The sequence below is a fragment of the Coregonus lavaretus genome (genome assembly GCF_964263955.1).
Source record: "Coregonus lavaretus genome assembly, chromosome: 9".
NCBI classification, from domain to species: domain Eukaryota; kingdom Metazoa; phylum Chordata; class Actinopteri; order Salmoniformes; family Salmonidae; genus Coregonus; species Coregonus lavaretus.
The window spans coordinates 5,233,906-5,257,026 of record NC_139996.1 but is presented as its reverse complement, the minus strand read 5'-3'; the positions used below and the strand labels follow the sequence as shown (position 1 = coordinate 5,257,026).

At 49.5% G+C, this 23,121-nt stretch overlaps 1 protein-coding gene across 1 annotated transcript in view; it reads right to left on the bottom strand.

The window, feature by feature from the left end:
• LOC311134443 (neuroplastin-like) overlaps positions 1 to 23,121 on the bottom strand; it is a gene marked incomplete at its 5' end in the record, with an annotated part of 45,106 nt that overhangs the window by 13,210 nt on the left and 8,775 nt on the right. Inside the window, 3 exons of the mRNA XM_084168124.1 lie at positions 5,103 to 5,197; positions 5,898 to 6,072; positions 9,189 to 9,536. Of these exons, the coding sequence (XP_084024250.1) occupies positions 5,103 to 5,197; positions 5,898 to 6,072; positions 9,189 to 9,536 (618 nt within the window). The remainder of the gene's footprint in view (positions 1 to 5,102; positions 5,198 to 5,897; positions 6,073 to 9,188; positions 9,537 to 23,121) is intronic.

The window sequence follows — 23,121 nt, the reverse complement described above, 5'->3', positions numbered from 1 at the left end:
ATGGGAGAAGGTCATGTGGTCTGATGAGACACAAATAGAGCTTTTTGGTCTAAACTCCACTCGCCGTGTTTGGAGGAAGAAGAAGGATGAGTACAACCCCAAGAACACCATCCCAACCATGAAGCATGGAGGTGGAAACATCATTCTTTGGGGATGCTTTTCTGCAAAGGGGACAGGATGACTGCACCGTATTGAGGGGAGGATGAATGGGGCCATGTATCGCGAGATCTTGGCCAACAACCTCCTTCCCTCAGTAAGAGCATTGAAGATGGGTCGTGGCTGGGTCTTCCAGCATGACAACAACCCGAAACACACAGCCAGGGCAACTAAGGAGTGGCTCCGTAAGAAGCATCTCAAGGTCCTGGAGTGGCCTAGCCAGTCTCCAGACCTGAACACAATATAAAATCTTTGGAGGGAGCTGAAAGTCCGTATTGCCCAGCGACAGCCCCAAAACCTGAAGGATCTGGAGAAGGTCTGTATGGAGGAGTGGGCCAAAATCCCTGCTGCAGTGTGTGCAAACCTGGTCAAGACCTACAGGAAACGTATGATCTCTGTAATTGCAAACAAAGGTTTCTGTACCAAATATTAAGTTCTGCTTTTCTGATGTATCAAATACTTATGTCATGCAATAAAATGCAAATTAATTACTTAAAAATCATACAATGTGATTTTCTGGAAAAAAAATTTAGATTCCGTCTCACAGTTGAAGTGTACCTATGATAACAATTACAGACCTCTACATGCTTTGTAAGTAGGAAAACCTGCAAAATCGGCAGTGTATCAAATACTTGTTCTCCCCACTGTATATACATTCAATGGCCTGTTCAAGAAAATGGATCGCTCCTACAGACAGTGCGTCACGTTGCCGTGGCTTGCTATATATAAAGCAGGCAGACAGGCATCAAGGCATTCAGTTACTGTTACATTCAATGTTAGAATGGGTAAAACAAGTGACTTAAGCGACTTTGAGTGTGATATGATCGTCGGTGCCAGGCGGACTGGTTCCAGTATCTCAGAAACTGCCGCCCTCCTGGGCTTTTCACCCACGACAGTGTCTATGGTTTACCGAGAATGGTGCGACAAACAAAAAACATCCAGTCAGCGGCAGTCCTGTGGGCGAAAACAGCTCGTTGATGAGAGAGGTCGAAGGATAATGGCAAAAATCGTGCAAGCTAACAGGCGGCCCACAAACAGACAAATAACGGCGCAGTAAAACAGTGGTGTACAGAACGGCATCTTGGAACGCACAACTCGTCGATCCTTGTCACGGATGGGCTATTGCAGCAGACGACCACACCGGGTGTCACATCCTGATCTGTTTCACCCGTCCTGTGCTTGTCTCCTCCCCCCACCAGGTGTCTCCCATTTTTCCCCATTATCCCCTGTGTATTTATACCTGCGTGTTCTGTTTGTCTGTTGCCAGTTCGTCAGGTCGTACCAGCTTGTTTCCCGTTTTCAAGTTTTGTTTCTATTCTTCCCGGTTCTGACCTTTCTGCCGGTCCTGACCCTGAGCCTGCCTGCCGTCCTGTACTTGCCTGACTCTGACCTGGATTACGAACCTCTGCCTGCCCTCGACATGCCGTTTGCCTGCCCCCTGTGTTATAATAAATATCTGAGATTCGAACTATCCGCCCCGTGTCTGCATCTGGGTCTTATCCTGAGCCATGATACCGGGTTCCACTCCTATCTGCTAAAAACAAGAAGTGGCTCCAGTGGGCACGCGATCACCAACACTCGGACAACTGAGGAATGGAAAAACATTGCCTGCTCCGATGAATCCCGGTTCCTGTTGCATCATGCTGATGGCAGAGTCAGGATTTGGCATAAGCAGCAAGAATCCATGGACCCATCCTGCCTTGGTGTCAAAGGTACATACAGGCTGGTTGTGGTGGTGTACTGGTGTGGGGAATGATAACAATCAATTGATATGAATTGAGCAACGAATGTTTCCGACACCTTGTAGAATCCATGCCTCGAAGAATTCAGGCTGTTCTGGAGGAAAAGTGGGGTCTGACCCGGTACTAGATGGGTGTACCTAATAAACTGGCTATTGAGCGTACAGTATGTTCTCCATGTTTGCTGTATTAAAATCCTCAATTCACATTCTTTGCTAAGCCTACAGTATTTCCTGGGTTAGTTGCTCACATCTGATGACCCCACCTTAACATTAGTACATTTCGATTTTTACATCAACAAATAACCTTCAATTCATTACATTTTCATCTCTGTTATCAAAATTAAGAGAACAAATGAAACTCAATACATTTTTTTTTTTTCTAATTATCTTTCACAAAAATGTTGGTATATTGTCCCATCCAATAATCTGTACACGTCATTTTTTGTTGCCAAATGTTTTGTTTGTTATATATAATTTGGCGACCCCACTGCAATTCCCCCGCGAATCCACTAGGGGTTGCGACCCGACTTTGAATACCACTGCCTTAGGGTAACCTTTGCACGATTTTGCAGACATACACTCTCTTCTATCACTTGGTATTGGATACAGACTACAGTTATTGGATACAGACTACAGTTATTGGATACAGACTACAGTTATTGGATACAGACTACAGTTATTGGATACAGACTACAGTTATTGGATACAGACTAGTTATTGGATACAGACTACAGTTATTGGATACAGACTACAGTTATTGTATACAGACTACAGTTATTGTATACAGACTACAGTTATTGTATACAGGCTACAGTTATTGGATACAGACTACAGTTATTGTATACAGACTACAGTTATTGTATACAGACTACAGTTATTGTATACAGACTACAGTTATTGTATACAGGCTACAGTTATTGGATACAGACTACAGTTATTGTATACAGACTACAGTTATTGTATACAGACTACAGTTATTGTATACAGACTACAGTTATTGTATACAGACTACAGTTATTGTATACAGGCTACAGTTATTGGATACAGACTACAGTTATTGTATACAGACTACAGTTATTGTATACAGACTACAGTTATTGTATACAGACTACAGTTATTGGATACAGACTACAGTTATTGTATACAGACTACAGTTATTGTATACAGACTACAGTTATTGGATACAGACTACAGTTATTGTATACAGACTACAGTTATTGTATACAGACTACAGTTATTGGATACAACTACAGTTATTGGATACAGGCTACAGTTATTGGATACAGGCTACAGTTATTGTATACAGACTACAGTTATTGTATACGACTACAGTTATTGTATACGACTACAGTTATTGTATACGACTACAGTTCAGTTTCAGTGAGCGTTAACCGCCTTGTTTTTAGTAACATTTGTAAAGTAATTACTACTCTGGTCTGAAATTACTCTGTGAATAAATAAATATTGTGGCATCCATTTAACAGTTACATTGTTTGACATTTGAGTCATTTAGCAGACGCTCTTATCCAGAGAGACTTACAGGAGCAATTAGGGTTAAGTGCCTTGCTCAAGGGCACATAAAACAGATTTTTCACATAGTGTGGCTCGGGGATTCAAACCAATGACCTTTCGGTTACTGCCAGTGAAAAGACAAGGGTTGATTCTCTGATTCTGATGCAGAGTGGATGGATAGAGCCTTACAGTAATCCTACAATCAGACAGACAGACAGACAGACCAGCCACCATCTGCTCTCTCTGAGCTGTCCCTCTATTGGTTAGATAGGATCTATAGATAGGGTGCCATATGGAATGCAGACAGGAGCTATTCAACACTGGTTGGGAGTCGTAGCCTGCTGTGGTCTACCTTTAATCTTGATGGTGTCTTTGGCAGGAGGAGGTCATATCAAAGGTCTCTACTTTGTCATATCAAAGGTCTCTACTGTGTCATATCAAAGGGCCTCTACTGTGTCATATCAAAGGGCCTATACTGTGTCATATCAAAGGTCTCTACTGTGTCATATAAAAGGGTCTCTACTGTGTCATATCAAAGGGTCTCTACTGTGTCATATCAAAGGGTCTCTACTGTGTCATATCAAAGGGTCTCTACTGTGGCATATCAAAGGGTCTCTACTGTGTCATATCAAAGGGTGTCTTCTGTGTCATATCAAAGTTTATCTTCTGTGTCAGATCAAAGGGTCTCTTCTGTGTCATATCAAAGTTTCTCTTCTGTGTCATATAAAATGTTCTCTACTGTGTCATATCAAATGTTCTCTACTGTGGCATATCAAAGGGTCTCTACTGTGTCATATCAAAGGGTCTCTACTGTGTCATATCAAAGTTTCTCTTCTGTGTCATATAAAATGTTCTCTACTGTGTCATATCAAAGGGTCTCTACTGTGGCATATCAAAGGGTCTCTACTGTGTCATATCAAAGGGTCTCTACTGTGTTATATCAAAGGGTCTCTTCTGTGTCATATCAACATTTCTCTTCTGTGTCATATCAAAGGGCCTCTTCTGTGTCATATCAAAGGTCTCTACTGTGTCATATCAAAGGTCTCTTCTGTGTCATATCAAAGGTATCTACTGTGTCATATCAAAGGGTCTCTACTGTGGCATATCAAAGTTTCTCTTCTGTGTCATATCAAAGGGTCTCTACTGTGTCATATCAAAGGGTCTCTACTGTGGCATATCAAAGTTTCTCTTCTGTGTCATATCAAAGGGTCTCTACTGTGTCATATCAAAGTTTCTCTTCTGTGTCATATCAAAGGGTCTCTACTGTGTCATATCAAAGGGTCTCTACTGTGTCATATCAAAGGGTCTCTACTGTGGCATATCAAAGGGTCTCTACTGTGTCATATCAAAGGGTCTCTACTGTGGCATATCAAAGGGCCTCTACTGTGTCATATCAAAGTTTCTCTTCTGTGTCATATCAAAGGGACTCTACTGTGTCATAGTAAATCCGTACTGCCATTACCATTCACCACTGGTTGGGAGTTGTCCTTTTAATCTCAGAGGTGGTGTAGGCAGCGGGGCCCTATCGAAGGCGGTATTTCCAGGACAATATGACAGTGCTGTTTCTAGATGACATATAAATGTGGTATTGGGCAGTCTATTAGGTCATCGTAGCATCATTGAATGACTCATCAGTCTAGGATCAATCCTATTCATTACTAATCAACACTGGTGGGTGGGAGTCGTACTGTACCTTTAACCTCGATGGTGGCGTTAGCAGGCGGAGCCATATCGAAGGTGTATACACACATGTACTCCCCTGCATCGTCTCCTCTGGGCTTCTTCAGGCTGGATTTACACAAAACAAACACCACAAGTCAATCAATCCTCTAGTCTAAACAGTGTTTAGTTCTAACTCTGAAAGGCACTCTGATGTCAGAGGCATTGCCTGCGTCCAAATAATCTCTCCTTTCTTTGGAAATGTGCAAGGAAACATTTATCGTCGCTGTCTGATGAAAACCTCTTATCTCCGAAACAGAAACTTGCCATATTTTCACATTAATTAACATACAATTATGAAATTTCAGAAGTTAGTTTGAATAAATATTCTTGGTCCTAGAGTCATGAAATGTTCCGAGCAGAGGGGAGTTACTGCTTTCAATACATGTACACAATTAAAATAGGCACAAATGGAGATGAGATCAGACTGCGACAAGTGGTCCTCAGTAGCTCAATTGGTAGAGCATGGCGCTTGTAACGCCAGGGTAGTGGGTTCGATCCCCGGGACCACCCATACGTAAAAATGTATGCACACATGACTGTAAGTCGCTTTGGATAAAAGCGTCTGCTAAATGGCATATTATTATTATAAGAAATATGGTGGAATCTCCTAATTTAGCCCATGTCTACACCAATCCAATGCTTTTATATGTGTAGGGCAGAGTGTTCGAGTGTACACTTCAGGAGAAAGGAGCACATGGAGTGTAGATGGGGTTAGGGTTAATGGGATTGGTTAAGGTCAGGGCCAGCATGTTAGTTAGGGACCTACTAGTACTCAGTGTTGGCTCTCTCTCCGCGGGTCTCTTCGATCTCCTCCCCGTTCTTCATCCAGAAGCTCTCAAGGTGGGTGCTGTGGGCTGAAGTTAGGTTGCACTGCAGGGTGAGGGGCAGGCTGTGGTGATCAACTGGCAGCGTGATGTGGTCTGACGAGTTGATTGACGGCTCTGAAACACCAATTAGACACTTCCAATAGTCAATTCCATTTCAATACAGTCAATTCAGGAAATAAACTGACATTCCAATTCCTTGAAAAACAATGAGGAGAATTGGAATTAGAATTTAATTGGATAGAAGGTTCTGAAACACCAATAAGACACCAGGGTTAGGGTCAGTTCCATTTCAAATCAGTTGGGGTCAATTCCACTTCAAATTGTTTTTTTCTTCTTTTCAATGCAGTTCATTTCAATTAGTTGAAAAGCAATGAGGACAATTTAATTGGAATTTCAGTGTACTTCCTGAATTGACTGAATTGAAATTGTATTGACCCCAGCCCTGATAGAGACATCGTAGAGGCTTGTGTTATGACAGCTGGGTGATGTTCTCTCTTAGTATTCTAACCTGTGTTATGACAGCTGGGTGATGTTCTCTCTTAGTATTCTAACCTGTGTTATGACAGCTGGGTGATGTTCTCTCTTAGTATTCTAACCTGTGTTATGACAGCTGGGTGATGTTCTCTCTTAGTATTCTAACCTGTGTTATGACAGCTGGGTGATGTTCTCTCTTAGTATTCTAACCTGTGTTATGACAGCTGGGTGATGTTCTCTCTTAGTATTCTAACCTGTGTTATGACAGCTGGGTGATGTTCTCTCTTAGTATTCTAACCTGTGTTATGACAGCTGGGTGATGTTCTCTCTTAGTATTCTAACCTGTGTTATGACAGCTGGGTGATGTTCTCTCTTAGTATTCTAACCTGTGTTATGACAGCTGGGTGATGTTCTCTCTTAGTATTCTAACCTGTGTTATGACAGCTGGGTGATGTTCTCTCTTAGTATTCTAACCTGTGTTATGACAGCTGGGTGATGTTCTCTCTTAGTATTCTAACCTGTGTTATGACAGCTGGGTGATGTTCTCTCTTAGTATTCTAACCTGTGTTGTGACAGCTGGGTGATGTTCTCTCTTAGTATTCTAACCTGTGTTATGACAGCTGGGTGATGTTCTCTCTTAGTATTCTAACCTGTGTTGTGACAGCTGGGTGATGTTCTCTCTTAGTATTCTAACCTGTGTTATGACAGCTGGGTGATGTTCTCTCTTAGTATTCTAACCTGTGTTATGACAGCTGGGTGATGTTCTCTCTTAGTATTCTAACCTGTGTTATGACAGCTGGGTGATGTTCTCTCTTAGTATTCTAACCTGTGTTATGACAGCTGGGTGATGTTCTCTCTTAGTATTCTAACCTGTGTTATGACAGCTGGGTGATGTTCTCTCTTAGTATTCTAACCTGTGTTATGACAGCTGGGTGATGTTCTCTCTTAGTATTCTAACCTGTGTTGTGACAGCTGGGTGATGTTCTCTCTTAGTATTCTAACCTGTGTTATGACAGCTGGGTGATGTTCTCTCTTAGTATTCTAACCTGTGTTGTGACAGCTGGGTGATGTTCTCTCTTAGTATTCTAACCTGTGTGGGTTTGAGGAGGTGTATCAGGACGATATTAACAAACACTTCATATATTGGCATAGAATGGAGATTAGAAAGAACAGAGATAACCACAGGAAATGTTACGACTGTGTGATGATACAGCTGCTGAGCTTTTCCGTATCAAGATTCTTTCCGTATCAAGAATACAAATGTTAGTTTTCAAACAATTATCAGTACATTATGCATGTATGGTAGCACGTTCATACTTACCCCATGCTACTAAATTACTCTGTACTTCACTCTGGACAAGCATAATGAGTAGGCTATAGACATATGTAGGATCTTAATTTGAGCCAGTTTGCCACAGCAGGAAAATAATCCTGCAGCAACAGGAAATGTGAATTATTATGTGGATTATAATTAATTAAAATTTTTGTAGGGGTTAATACATTTACCTTAATGGAAAATCATGTAACAAATTTCACAGTGAAAATTACAAACTTCAGAAGGCTTTTTAAACCTAAAAAATACTATAAGTTTTAAATGTCCTGCAGTTCAGGAAATTCTCCTGCAACATGGTGATCAAATTCAGATCCTAAATCTTTATTAGTACTTTCCAATACCAGATCCGTACATATACACATACACTCTGGATGTCTGTAAATGGCTCTGGTCTATACCTCCAATGATTTCATAGGCATTCAGTAATTCAGCTTAGAAGCTTGTAGAGCTAACATTCTCAAGTAGAGGTTAGAGGTTAGAGGTTAGAGGTCAGGGGTCAGGGGTCAGAGGTCAGGGGTCAGGGATCAGGGGTCAGGGGTCAGGGGTCAGGGGTCAGGGGTCTGGGTAGTGATTTAAAGCTGGGGTTTGATAGGTTTCCAGTTGGCGCTGTCCATGTAACACGAGGTCAATATACAGGACCTGTCTCTATATACGACTCTGTCCAAACCCATGTTCAGCGTATTTCAGTTTACAGCTCGTACTGAAGCTGGTGACGAATTAAAATGTTACTAAATTCAAATCCATCTGGAAAAAATACAAAAGAAAGGGAATTCAACAACAAGAAGACGTGAGATGATGGGTAGATAAAAAAAAACAACATGTTTAGACAAAGAAGAAAACGGAGGAAGTTAAAGGTCTCTGGGTTAGTTTGAGGTGCAGGGTTCAGTGTACATGGTGGGAGGGGTCTCTGCAGAACACTGTGGTCTGCCGGGACAGATTAGATGAAGCTGATGCTTTATTTCCTGATTTCCATGACGTACGGTAGGTGATGGCTTCTGTGAGGAAACTGGTGGTCCTGGGGGTTTTGGAAGGGGAACTGGGGCACACAGGATACACAGGGATATCTAGTTGAGCTGCCTAGGTACTGAGGTAGACGGGATACACAGGGAGATCAAGGAAGCTGCTATTTCTTCATTTCCATGACTTATGGTAGGTGATGGCTTCTACGAGGGAACTGGTGGTCCGGGAGATCTCGGAAGGGGACTGAGGTACACGGGATACACAGGGAGAGTTAGGTCAGCTGCCTAGGGACTGAGGTAGAGGGTTCTTAATTTTCAGGATGTATGTGGTAGGTGATGGCTTCTATGAAGGAGCTGCCAATGTCGGGGATTTTGAAGAGGGTCTGATGTAGTCTAGGGGTCTGGGGTACACACAGTGGGCTAGTAAAGACCTAAGGGGGTCATCTACTACTCTGACCACTCACTCTGCAACACGGTAATGGTGGCCTGTGCTCTGATCCAGGTGGTGGCAGGGTTTTGGTGCAGATCGTTCCTCCTCGGATCATTACTGGCCCGGCACTCGTACGTCCCAGCATCCTCCAGGCCGAGACGCGTCACGCCCAGAACGCTCACGCCGTTGGCGCCGTACGCCGTGTTGATGGAGACGCGGTGTTTACGGGCGCCGTCCCAGAGCTGGCGGAAGGAGTCGGCCCGGTTGATCTCAGCGTACCACCACTGGATCTCTGGGGTTGGGTTACCGACCACGTCACAGTACAGCTCAAAGGTGTCGCCTGTTAGTTTGGTCTCAGACAGGGGAGACTTCACAAAGCCAGCTACGGAGGTGGAGTAGCGGAGCAGGAGTAGGAGTAGGAGTCATCCACAGGAGAGGAGGAGAGTAGTGTTTCCGGTATGGAGTGGTGTAGGGTATCCACGTTGGCAGGGGAGGGCAGGGGAGAAAACAAGGTGAGGAGGTAGAATGGATGAAGAGGCAAAAGAATGAAAGGATCAATTAAAAGGAATCAGTTTGGAGAAACAAAAACAAAAAAAAAGATTAGGCCAAATCATAATAAGAACACAAGTTGACAGAGCAAATAATATGATGGTAGAAAACAATGGTCAACGGAGTTAAATTAAAGTAAGAGTTGAAACTTAGACCCTTAATAACTGTATGGGTTACATCGTCCGTTAGTAAATGTTCTGAAGGTGGAAAAAACGTCTTAGGGTTAGACTGCTGTGCTATTTAAATAATATATAAAATCCTCTATAGTCTACTACTATTAGATTAGAGAACTTTAATGTCCTCAATGAGAGAATTCACTTCACAGCATACACAATACGTTGCATACACGGTATTTCACAGCATACACAATACGTTGCATACACGGTATTTCACAGCACACACAATACGTTGCATACACAGTATTTCACAGCACACACAATACGTTGCATACATGGTATTTCACAGCATTCACAATACGTTGCATACACAGTATTTCACAGCATTCACAATACGTTGCATACACAGTATTTCACAGCATTCACAATACGTTGCATACACAGTATTTCACAGCATACACAATACGTTGCATACACAGTATTTCACAGCATTCACAATACGTTGCATACACAGTATTTCACAGCATACACAATACGTTGCATACACGGTATTTCACAGCATACACAATACGTTGCATACACGGTATTTCACAGCATACACAATACGTTGCATACACAGTATTTCACAGCATACACAATACGTTGCATACACAGTATTTCACAGCATACATGGGCTCCCGAGTGGCGCAGCGGTCTAAGGCACTGCATCTCAGTGCTTGAGGCGTCACTACAGACCCCCTGGTTCGATTCCAGGCTGTATCACAACCGGCCGTGATTGGGAGTCCCATAGGGCGGCGCACAATTGGCCCAGCGTCGTCCGGGTTTGGCCGGTGTAGGCCGTCATTGTAAATAAGAATTTGTTCTTAACTGACTTGCCTAGTTAAATAAAGGTTAATAAATAATAATAAAAATCCTTAAAGCACCCAGAGATTTCCCAGGCATATTATATTGTGAATAGGTTCTTATTATGGCGTTTTCTATTAGAAAAGCTCTTTATAAACCCTATCTAGTAATAGTACTGGCGGCAGGTAGCCTATCGGTTAAGAGCGTTGGGCCAGTAACCCGAAAGGACGCTGGTTCGAATCCCCGAGCCGACTAGGTGACAAATGTGCCCAGGTGCCATTGAGCAAGGCACTTAACCCTAATTTCTCCTGTAAGTCGCTCTGGATAAGAGCGTCTGCTAAAACGTAAATGTCTTATTGTTAGTGAAGCACCAGAGGCTGCCCAGGCATATTGTGTAACTGTAAACATTCGCTGGCTGTCTATCAGTTGGTAGTGACCTCAGGACAATCGCTAATCTTCCATTCCTGCTATTTCTGGGACATTGTAATTCAATATGTCCGACAGTCGATATCCTCATCCCCCGACTCTGAGGATGCCTCTGCTAGACTGAGTGCGTCCCAAATCGCTCCCTATATAGTACACTACTAAGGGCCCTGGTCAAAAATAGTGAACTAAATAGGGGATAGTGTAACGTAGACGCAGGGAGTCAGGAAGCAGGTGTTTAGTGAGTTTAATAACAACGACCATGGAACGATGCAAAACAAGAGACGCGTCTGACATGGAAACACAAACAACACCACCTGATGACTGATAACTAAAGTGTGCTGTATAAAAGGGTAGGTAATCAAGGGAGTAATGAAGTCCAGGTGTGACTGAAGATGGGTTGCCAGGACCGGTGGTTAGTAGACTGGTGACGTCGAGCGCCGGAGCGGGAGTGGACGTGACAGACAGTAGGAGCGCCGGAGTGGACGTGACAGACAGAAGGAGCGCCGGAGTGGACGTGACAGACAGTAGGAGCGCCGGAGCGGGAGTGGACATGACAGACAGTAGGAGCGCCGGAGCGGGAGTAGATGTGACAGACAGTAGGAGCGGGAGTGGACGTGACAGACAGTAGGAGCGGGAGTGGACGTGACAAACAGAAGGAGCGGGAGTGGACGTGACAGACAGTAGGAGCGCCGGAGCGGGAGTGGACGTGACAGACAGTAGGAGCGCCGGAGCGGGAGTGGACGTGACAGACAGTAGGAGCGCCGGAGCGGGAGTGGACGTGACAGACAGTAGGAGCGGGAGTGGACGTGACAGACAGAAGGAGCGGGAGTGGACGTGACAGACAGTAGGAGCGCCGGAGCGGGAGTGGACGTGACAGACAGTAGGAGCGCCGGAGTGGACGTGACAGACAGTAGGGGCGCCGGAGCGGGAGTGGACGTGACAGACAGTAGGAGCGCCGGAGCGGGAGTGGACGTGACAGACAGTAGGAGCGGGAGTGGACGTGACAGACAGAAGGAGCGGGAGTGGACGTGACAGACAGTAGGAGCGCCGGAGCGGGAGTGGACGTGACAGACAGTAGGAGCGCCGGAGCGGGAGTGGACGTGACAGACAGTAGGAGCGGGAGTGGACGTGACAGACAGTAGGAGCACCGGAGCGGGAGTGGACGTGACAGACAGTAGGAGCGCCGGAGCGGGAGTGGACGTGACAGACAGTAGGAGCGCCGGAGCGGGAGTGGACGTGACAGACAGTAGGAGCGCCGGAGTGGACGTGACAGACAGTAGGAGCGCCGGAGCGGGAGTGGACGTGACAGACAGTAGGAGCACCGGAGCGGGAGTGGACGTGACAGACAGTAGGAGCGCCGGAGCGGGAGTGGACGTGACCGACAGTAGGAGCGCCGGAGCGGGAGTGGACGTGACAGACAGTAGGAGCGCCGGAGTGGACGTGACAGACAGTAGGAGCGCCGGAGCGGGAGTGGACGTGACAGACAGTAGGAGCGCCGGAGTGGACGTGACAGACAGTAGGAGCGCCGGAGCGGGAGTGGACGTGACAGACAGTAGGAGCGCCGGAGCGGGAGTGGACGTGACAGACAGTAGGAGCGCCGGAGTGGACGTGACAGACAGTAGGAGCGCCGGAGCGGGAGTGGACGTGACAGACAGTAGGAGCGCCGGAGTGGACGTGACAGACAGAAGGAGCGCCGGAGCGGGAGTGGACGTGACAGACAGTAGGAGCGCCGGAGCGGGAGTGGACGTGACAGACAGTAGGAGCGCCGGAGCGGGAGTGGACGTGACAGACAGAAGGAGCGCCGGAGCGGGAGTGGACGTGACAGACAGTAGGAGCGCCGGAGCGGGAGCGGGAGTGGACGTGACAGACAGTAGGAGCGCGGGAGTGGACGTGACAGACAGTAGGAGCGCCGGAGCGGGAGTGGACGTGACAGACAGTAGGAGCACCGGAGCGGGAGTGGACGTGACAGACAGTAGGAGCGCCGGAGCGGGAGCGGGAGTGGACGTGACAGACAGAAGGAGCGCCGGAGCGGGAGTGGACGTGACAGACAGAAGGAGCGCCGGAGCGGGAGTGGACGTGACAGACAGTAGGAGCGCCGGAGCGGGAGTGGACGTGACAGACAGTAGGAGCGCCGGAGTGGACGTGACAGACAGTAGGAGCACCGGAGCGGGAGTGGACGTGACAGACAGTAGGAGCGCCGGAGCGGGAGTGGACGTGACAGACAGTAGGAGCGCCGGAGCGGGAGTGGACGTGACAGACAGTAGGAGCGCCGGAGTGGACGTGACAGACAGTAGGAGCGCCGGAGCGGGAGTGGACGTGACAGACAGTAGGAGCGCCGGAGCGGGAGTGGACGTGACAGACAGTAGGAGCACCGGAGCGGGAGTGGACGTGACAGACAGTAGGAGCGCCGGAGCGGGAGTGGACGTGACAGACAGTAGGAGCGCCGGAGCGGGAGTGGACGTGACAGACAGTAGGAGCGCCGGAGCGGGAGTGGACGTGACAGACAGTAGGAGCGCCGGAGTGGACGTGACAGACAGTAGGAGCGCCGGAGCGGGAGTGGACGTGACAGACAGTAGGAGCGCCGGAGCGGGAGTGGACGTGACAGACAGTAGGAGCGCCGGAGTGGACGTGACAGACAGTAGGAGCGCCGGAGCGGGAGTGGACGTGACAGACAGTAGGAGCGCCGGAGTGGACGTGACAGACAGAAGGAGCGCCGGAGCGGGAGTGGACGTGACAGACAGTAGGAGCGCCGGAGCGGGAGTGGACGTGACAGACAGTAGGAGCGCCGGAGCGGGAGCGGGAGTGGACGTGACAGACAGAAGGAGCGCCGGAGCGGGAGTGGACGTGACAGACAGAAGGAGCGCCGGAGCGGGAGTGGACGTGACATACAGTAGGAGCGCCGGAGCGGGAGTGGACGTGACAGACAGTAGGAGCGCCGGAGTGGACGTGACAGACAGTAGGAGCACCGGAGCGGGAGTGGACGTGACAGACAGTAGGAGCGCCGGAGCGGGAGTGGACGTGACAGACAGTAGGAGCGCCGGAGCGGGAGTGGACGTGACAGACAGTAGGAGCGCCGGAGTGGACGTGACAGACAGTAGGAGCGCCGGAGCGGGAGTGGACGTGACAGACAGTAGGAGCGCCGGAGCGGGAGTGGACGTGACAGACAGTAGGAGCGCCGGAGCGGGAGTGGACGTGTCAGACAGTAGGAGCACCGGAGCGGGAGTGGACGTGACAGACAGTAGGAGCGCCGGAGCGGGAGTGGACGTGACAGACAGTAGGAGCGCCGGAGCGGGAGTGGACGTGACAGACAGTAGGAGCGCCGGAGTGGACGTGACAGACAGTAGGAGCGCCGGAGCGGGAGTGGACGTGACAGACAGTAGGAGCGCCGGAGCGGGAGTGGACGTGACAGACAGTAGGAGCACCGGAGCGGGAGTGGACGTGACAGACAGTAGGAGCGCCGGAGCGGGAGTGGACGTGACAGACAGTAGGAGCGCCGGAGCGGGAGTGGACGTGACAGACAGTAGGAGCGCCGGAGTGGACGTGACAGACAGTAGGAGCGCCGGAGTGGACGTGACAGACAGTAGGAGCGCCGGAGCGGGAGTGGACGTGACAGACAGTAGGAGCGCCGGAGTGGACGTGACAGACAGAAGGAGCGCCGGAGCGGGAGTGGACGTGACAGACAGTAGGAGCGCCGGAGCGGGAGTGGACGTGACAGACAGTAGGAGCGCCGGAGCGGGAGTGGACGTGACAGACAGAAGGAGCGCCGGAGCGGGAGTGGACGTGACAGACAGTAGGAGCGCCGGAGCGGGAGCGGGAGTGGACGTGACAGACAGTAGGAGCGCCGGAGCGGGAGTGGACGTGACAGACAGTAGGAGCGCCGGAGCGGGAGCGGGAGTGGACGTGACAGACAGAAGGAGCGCCGGAGCGGGAGTGGACGTGACAGACAGAAGGAGCGCCGGAGCGGGAGTGGACGTGACAGACAGTAGGAGCGCCGGAGCGGGAGTGGACGTGACAGACAGTAGGAGCGCCGGAGTGGACGTGACAGACAGTAGGAGCGCCGGAGCGGGAGTGGACGTGACAGACAGTAGGAGCGCCGGAGCGGGAGTGGACGTGACAGACAGAAGGAGCGCCGGAGCGGGAGTGGACGTGACAGACAGTAGGAGCGCCGGAGCGGGAGTGGACGTGACAGACAGTAGGAGCGCCGGAGTGGACGTGACAGACAGTAGGAGCGCCGGAGCGGGAGTGGACGTGACAGACAGTAGGAGCGCCGGAGCGGGAGTGGACGTGACAGACAGTAGGAGCGCCGGAGCAGGAGTGGACGTGACAGACAGTAGGAGCGCCGGAGCGGGAGTGGACGTGACAGACAGTAGGAGCGCCGGAGCGGGAGTGGACGTGACAGACAGTAGGAGCGCCGGAGCGGGAGTGGACGTGACAGACAGTAGGAGCGCCGGAGCGGGAGTGGACCTGACAGACAGTAGGAGCGCCGGAGCGGGAGTGGACGTGACAGACAGTAGGAGCGCCGGAGCGGGAGTGGACGTGACAGACAGTAGGAGCGCCGGAGCGGGAGTGGACGTGACAGACAGTAGGAGCGCCGGAGCGGGAGTGGACGTGACAGACAGTAGGAGCGCCGGAGCGGGAGTGGACGTGACAGACAGTAGGAGCGCCGGAGCGGGAGTGGACGTGACAGACAGTAGGAGCGCCGGAGCGGGAGTGGACGTGACAGACAGTAGGAGCGCCGGAGCGGGAGTGGACGTGACAGACAGTAGGAGCACCGGAGTGGACGTGGACGTGACAGACAGTAGGAGCGCCGGAGCGGGAGTGGACGTGACAGACAGTAGGAGCGCCGGAGCGGGAGTGGACGTGACAGACAGTAGGAGCACCGGAGCGGGAGTGGACGTGACAGACAGTAGGAGCGCCGGAGTGGACGTGACAGACAGTAGGAGCGCCGGAGCGGGAGTGGACGTGACAGACAGTAGGAGCGCCAGAGCGGGAGTGGACGTGACAGACAGTACGAGTGCCGGAGTGGACGTGACAGACAGTAGGAGCGCCGGAGCGGGAGTGGACGTGACAGACAGTAGGAGCGCCGGAGTGGACGTGACAGACAGTAGGAGCGCCGGAGTGGACGTGGACGTGACAGACAGTAGGAGCGCCGGAGCGGGAGTGGACGTGACAGACAGTAGGAGCACCGGAGCGGGAGTGGACGTGACAGACAGTAGGAGCGCCGGAGCGGGAGTGGACGTGACAGACAGTAGGAGCGCCGGAGCGGGAGTGGACGTAACAGACAGTAGGAGCGCCGGAGCGGGAGTGGACGTGACAGACAGTAGGAGCGCCGGAGTGGACGTGACAGACAGTAGGAGCGCCGGAGCGGGAGTGGACGTGACAGACAGTAGGAGCGCCGGAGTGGACGTGACAGACAGTAGGAGCGCCGGAGCGGGAGTGGACGTGACAGACCGTAGGAGCGCCGGAGCGGGAGTGGACGTGACAGACCGTAGGAGCGCCGGAGCGGGAGTGGACGTGACAGACAGTAGGAGCGCCGGAGTGGACGTGACAGACAGTAGGAGCGCCGGAGCGGGAGTGGACGTGACAGACAGAAGGAGCGCCGGAGCGGGAGTGGACATGACAGACAGTAGGAGCGCCGGAGCGGGAGTGGACGTGACAGACAGTAGGAGCGCCGGAGTGGACGTGACAGACAGTAGGAGCGCCGGAGCGGGAGTGGACGTGACAGACAGTAGGAGCGCCGGAGCGGGAGTGGACGTGACAGACAGTAGGAGCACCGGAGCGGGAGTGGACGTGACAGACAGTAGGAGCGCCGGAGTGGACGTGACAGACAGTAGGAGCGCCGGAGCGGGAGTGGACGTGACAGACAGTAGGAGCGCCGGAGCGGGAGTGGACGTGACAGACAGTAGGAGCGCCGGAGCGGGAGTGGACGTGACAGACAGTAGGAGCGCCGGAGCGGGAGTGGACGTGACAGACAGTAGGAGCACCGGAGTGGACGTGGACGTGACAGACAGTAGGAGCGCCGGAGCGGGAGTGGACGTGACAGACAGTAGGAGCGCCGGAGCGGGAGTGGACGTGACAGACAGTAGGAGCACCGGAGCGGGAGTGGACGTGACAGACAGTAGGAGCGCCGGAGTGGACGTGACAGACAGTAGGAGCGCCGGAGCGGGAGTGGACGTGACAGACAGTAGGAGCGCCAGAGCGGGAGTGGACGTGACAGACAGTACGAGTGCCGGAGTGGACGTGACAGACAGTAGGAGCGCCGGAGCGGGAGTGGACGTGACAGACAGTAGGAGCGCCGGAGTGGACGTGACAGACAGTAGGAGCGCCGGAGAGGACGTGGACGTGACAGACAGTAGGAGCGCCGGAGCGGGAGTGGACGTGACAGACAGTAGGAGCACCGGAGCGGGAGTGGACGTGACAGACAGTAGGAGCGCCGGAGCGGGAGTGGACGTGACAGACAGTAGGAGCGCCGGAGCGGGAGTGGACGTAACAGACAGTAGGAGCGCCGGAGCGGGAGTGGACGTGACAGACAGTAGGAGCGCCGGAGTGGACGTGACAGACAGTAGGAGCGCCGGAGCGGGAGTGGACGTGACAGACAGTAGGAGCGCCGGAGTGGACGTGACAGACAGTAGGAGCGCCGGAGCGGGAGTGGACGTGACAGACCGTAGGAGCGCCGGAGCGGGAGTGGACGTGACAGACCGTAGGAGCGCCGGAGCGGGAGTGGACGTGACAGACAGTAGGAGCGCCGGAGTGGACGTGACAGACAGTAGGAGCGCCGGAGCGGGAGTGGACGTGACAGACAGAAGGAGCGCCGGAGCGGGAGTGGACATGACAGACAGTAGGAGCGCCGGAGCGGGAGTGGACGTGACAGACAGTAGGAGCGCCGGAGTGGACGTGACAGACAGTAGGAGCGCCGGAGCGGGAGTGGACGTGACAGACAGTAGGAGCGCCGGAGCGGGAGTGGACGTGACAGACAGTAGGAGTGCCGGAGTGGGAGTGGACGTGACAGACAGTAGGAGCGCCGGAGTGGGAGTGGACGTGACAGACAGTAGGAGCGCCGGAGCGGGAGTGGACGTGACAGACAGTAGGAGCGCCGGAGTGGGAGTGGACGTGACAGACAGTAGGAGCGCCGGAGCGGGAGTGGACGTGACAGACAGTAGGAGCGACGGAGCGGGAGTGGACGTGACAGACAGTAGGAGCGCCGGAGCGGGAGTGGACGTGACAGACAGTAGGAGCGCCGGAGCGGGAGTGGACGTGACAGACAGTAGGAGCGCCGGAGCGGGAGTGGACGTGACAGACAGTAGGAGCGCCGGAGTGGACGTGACAGATAATAGTTCTATAGCTTCGTCATCTTTTTAAATGGTGAGCCAATATGTTTTCAGCACTTTTATTTCCATGACTGATCAAAACTCTCTCTCTCGAAGCAATACGTCTGGAACGTCACCAACTCAGTGGCCTGGTGGCTAGAGTGTCCACCCTGAGATTGGAAGGTTGGGAGTTGAAAGTCCGTGTTGCCCAGCGACAGCCCCAAAACATCACTGCTCTAGAGGAGATCTGCATGGAGGAATGGGCCAAAATACCAGCAACAGTGTGTGAAAACCTTGTGAAGACTTACAGAAAACGTTTGACCTGTGTCGTTGCCAACAAAGGGTATATAACAAAGTATTGAGAAACTTTTTTTATTGACCAAATACTTATTTTCCACCATAATTTGCAAATAAATTCATTAAAAATCATACAATGTGATTTTCTGGATTTTTTTCCTCATTTTGTCTGTCATAGTTGACGAGTACCTATGATGAAAATTACAGGCCTCTCTCATCTTTTTAAGTGGGAGAACTTGCACAATTGGTGGCTGACTAAATACGTTTTTTCCCCCACTGTATCAGCACCTAAGTATCGAGATAATATCGTATGGTGAATTCCCAGCCCTAGGGAACATGGTGCCTTTAATGACCCGTCTGCTGCTCCCATTCACAATACAACCAGCCAGCCAGCATCAGAGTAATACCTTTATCTAATAGTAATTAAGCTATTACAATGTCTATACAACATCATTGACCATCCCTGGTAGCCTTGTACATAAAAGCTTAAATGATTTTCACAGCAAATGCCTCTTTTCTGGTCTGGATGTTATACTTTCCTCATGAAAGAAATACAGTACTGTCATAGCGACTCGAGATTTGAACCCGTGAACTTGTCATCTTGCATTTCATCTCCTTTGGAAACAGTGTCTAGATCCCATTTGGTACCCTATTCCCTTATGTAGTACACTAAGAGCCATTTGGGACGCAGTATTTGTCCTCTAATGACGTTTCTGGGCTTGTGTCTGGGACATAATGCTGCTCACATCCACAATGCAACCAGCCAGGCAGCAAGACTGCAATACCATTACCTAATAGTAGTAATACTGTTATCCTACTACAGGGTCTATAACCCTATACACCATCTCTGGTAGCCTAGTACATAAAGGATCTTTCATTTGCATAACAAATGCCTCTTTTTATTATTTTTTTAAATGCCTCTCGTTTGAAATGATCCACTTTATATTGGATGTGGGCTGGAAGGTTTTTTTTTGTGCTTTGCTCATGAGAGAGATTCATAGCGACTGATTTGAACCAGTGACCTTGTCATCCTACATATCATCTCATGGATATCACCAAAGCTCCTATACATAAATTACTGCTATAGCGAATTCACTCACGATACACTTAGGAAAAAAAGGTTCTATCTAGAACCTAAAAGTGTTCTTCGGCTGTCCCCATAGGAGAACCCTTTGAAGCACCCTTTTTGGTTCCAGATAGAACCTTTTGGTTCCAAGCAGGGACGGCTTGTTCAATAGGGCGATATGGGCGACGCACTGCCAAACGGGAAAAGGAAGGGATTTTTTTTCTAATCAATTATAAAAAATAAAAAAATAAAAAATTATATATTTTTTTTATAAATTTATAAAAAATTATATCACGGCAACAGCAGTTATCAGTGTTCACGTCTGATCTGCCAGCCACTAAATGTCAAATCAGGCTAAAGTCGTGCTTCAAATGGCCCCGCCCGTTTTTTGGGCGATTTCAGTCAGGTTGAACATCGCCCAGAAGTCTGTCATAGACTCCCATGTAAAATCTATTTTTTTCACATTTCAAAGCTTTCAATACATTCTCTATGGGTGTCTGTGGGCATGCACTTACGCGCTTTCGTCATACATAACGTAACCACGAATGAACGTAACTAAGAAAAGACCAGGTAGCAGCCTCAATCAATTCACTACTACTATCAAAATGGCTAGGCTTCAGTCCAACTCGATTGTGTCTTTGAAATAAGTTCCTTTTTGTCGGCGAACAAATGAAGATAAATTGGCAACGAAACAATTAGGACCTCCCAGACCAAATTTAATAATTCAACAGGTGTCTACTAAAGGGGGAAAGTCCTACACCCGAGGATTTTCCAAAAATTGGTATGAACGGAAAACCTGGCTAGCAGGCTGCGATGTAGCTAATGCAGTTTTTTGCTACCCCTGCTTACTCTTCCACCCTGAAGGCGGCACAGCAGACAGCACCGCTTGGACAGCGACTGGTGTAACCGACATGCACCATCTTTCAGAAAAGATAAAGAAACATGAGCTGTCAAAGACCCACATGGATAGCTGTTTGAGATTGTCATCTTTGGGAAGAGTGAATATTGCCACTCAACTGGATGAGGGATACAGGCTAGCTGTCCGCCGCCACAACGATGAGGTTAGCAAGAACCGCCATATCCTCAGCCGGCTAATCCAGTGTGTTAAGTTTTGCGGAGTGTTTGAGTTAGCTTTGCGAGGCAAAGATGAAACTGAGGGCTCCACCAACCCTGGTATTTTTCTTGGACTTGTCAACTTTGTGGCACAATTAGATGAGGTGTTTGATGACCATCTTAAAAATGCTAAAGTTTTCAAGGGCACATCAAAGACCATTCAAAACGAGCTACTGGAGTGTGTGCTAGCGGTCACGAGGGAACATATTGTGGAGGAGGTGAAGTCTGCGAACTTCGTAGCTATCCAAGCTGACGAGACCACGGATGTTTCTACGCAGACACAGTTGGTGCTTGTGCTGAGGTACATAGATAGCAAGCACAAAGTGCAGGAGCGCTTTTTTGAGTTCCATCTCGGAATCAACCTCAGCCTCAATCGCCAGTGTACTTTTGGAGAGACTGAACGGTCTTTTTGCCGATGACGAGAAAGTCAAACTCATTGCGCAAGCTTACGATGGAGCCAGTGTGATGAGGGGAGAGAAGGCAGGTGTGCAGCAGAAGGTGCGTGAGCATTTCAAGAATGCCCATTACGTGCATTGCTATGCGCATCAGCTGAATTTGATCATGCATCAAGCTACTTCTCGCATCAAAAAAGTGAACATTTTCTTTTCCGATCTGAGCGGGATTACAACGTTTTTTTCCCGGTCACCCAAACGCACCAGCATTCTTGACCAGACTGTTGCACGAAGACTGCCCAGACCTTCATCCACACGGTGGAACTTCAACAGCAGAGTCGTGAACACTGTCTACGAGAATCGAGACGACCTCATAGAATGTTTTGAAGCCATCCGGACGGGTTCATTGGGTTCATTTGACCAGCTTACTGTGAGAGAGGCATCTGGTTACGTGAGGATGCTACATGATGAAGATTTTATTTTTTTCCTGCGGCTTTTTCACAAAATCATGCCCCACGTCGACATTCTGTACCAGAAGCTACAGAAGAAGGACATCGATGCTGTCTTTATCAAACGTGCCCTCGACAGCTTCACAAGCAGTGTGCAGGCCATAAGGTAAGATTAAACAATATCATTCGATCTTTCTCAAAGCAGAGCTTTATTTGAAAATGTATGCATGAAAGGAGACTGCATTTGTGTTTGAAATCACATTATTCTCATTATATATGGCCAGTGGTGTAATCTATCTTATTTTATATACTATGTGTACTGTGCAGTGGTGCTCATAAGCTTATGATCCCATGCTAAAGTTGACTAAAAAGAGGAATAAAAAAATAAAAAAATCATCTTTTGGAAATTGATCTTAATGACTTAATTAAAAAAGTTGGAAAATCCAACCTTTAAGGACACCAATTTTATTTTATTTTTTATTCCTCTTTTTAGTCAACTTTAGCATGGGATCATAAGCTTATGAGCACCACTGTATACTGTGCTGAACATCCAGGCTATGTGAGACACAAAGGCTAACTTAAACACTAAAGACTTTATGCATCCCTGCCCATTTTAAGTGGAACTTAAGTATTTGTACTATACATGGATACATTGCATATACCTGTGCATCACATAGACAACAATACTGTACAAAGCCAACAAACACATTGGTCTGTTTGCCTTCAGGGACTCCTCTCAACAGCAGCTGCAAGAAGCAACAGGAGCCAAAAGACCCAGAACAGCTTTGAGAGAAGAGGAGAAGCAGAGGCTGTCTGAAGAGGTCTGCAACACCATCCTGGATCACACCAAAGAAAGGTTCTCTTTCTCTGGCCACCTTGTGAGTGCTACCTTACTGCAAGCAGACATGTTTGAAAGGTACTGCCATTCATTTCCTGATGAGGCTCTGAATGCCACTGTGAATGCATACCCCATGCTGAGCAAGGCAAAGCTCAAGACATAACTATCTCTGATCTATGAGAATCCTGAATTCAAGGGAGGCTGTGGTGCACTGGCACTGTACCAGGTTCTCATGAGCTACAACCTCCAGGAGACGTTCTCTGAGACTGTGACTCTGTTGAACATCCTCATAACTACTCCCATGACAACAGCTGAAGCTGAGAGATGTTTCTCAACTTTGACACGAGTTAAGACATTCCTGCGAAATTCAATGGGCCAGGAACGTCTGAATGCACTGGCCATGCTTTCCATGGAGAGGGAACTAGTCCTCAGCATGCCTGATTTCAATGAGAAAGTCATTGAACGCTTTGCTGTATTGAAACAGAGAAGAGAACAGTTTCAGTACAAGTAATGTAGCCTCTCTCTCTCTTTGTCCCTCCCTGTCTGTCTCTTTAACACACACACGCCCAAA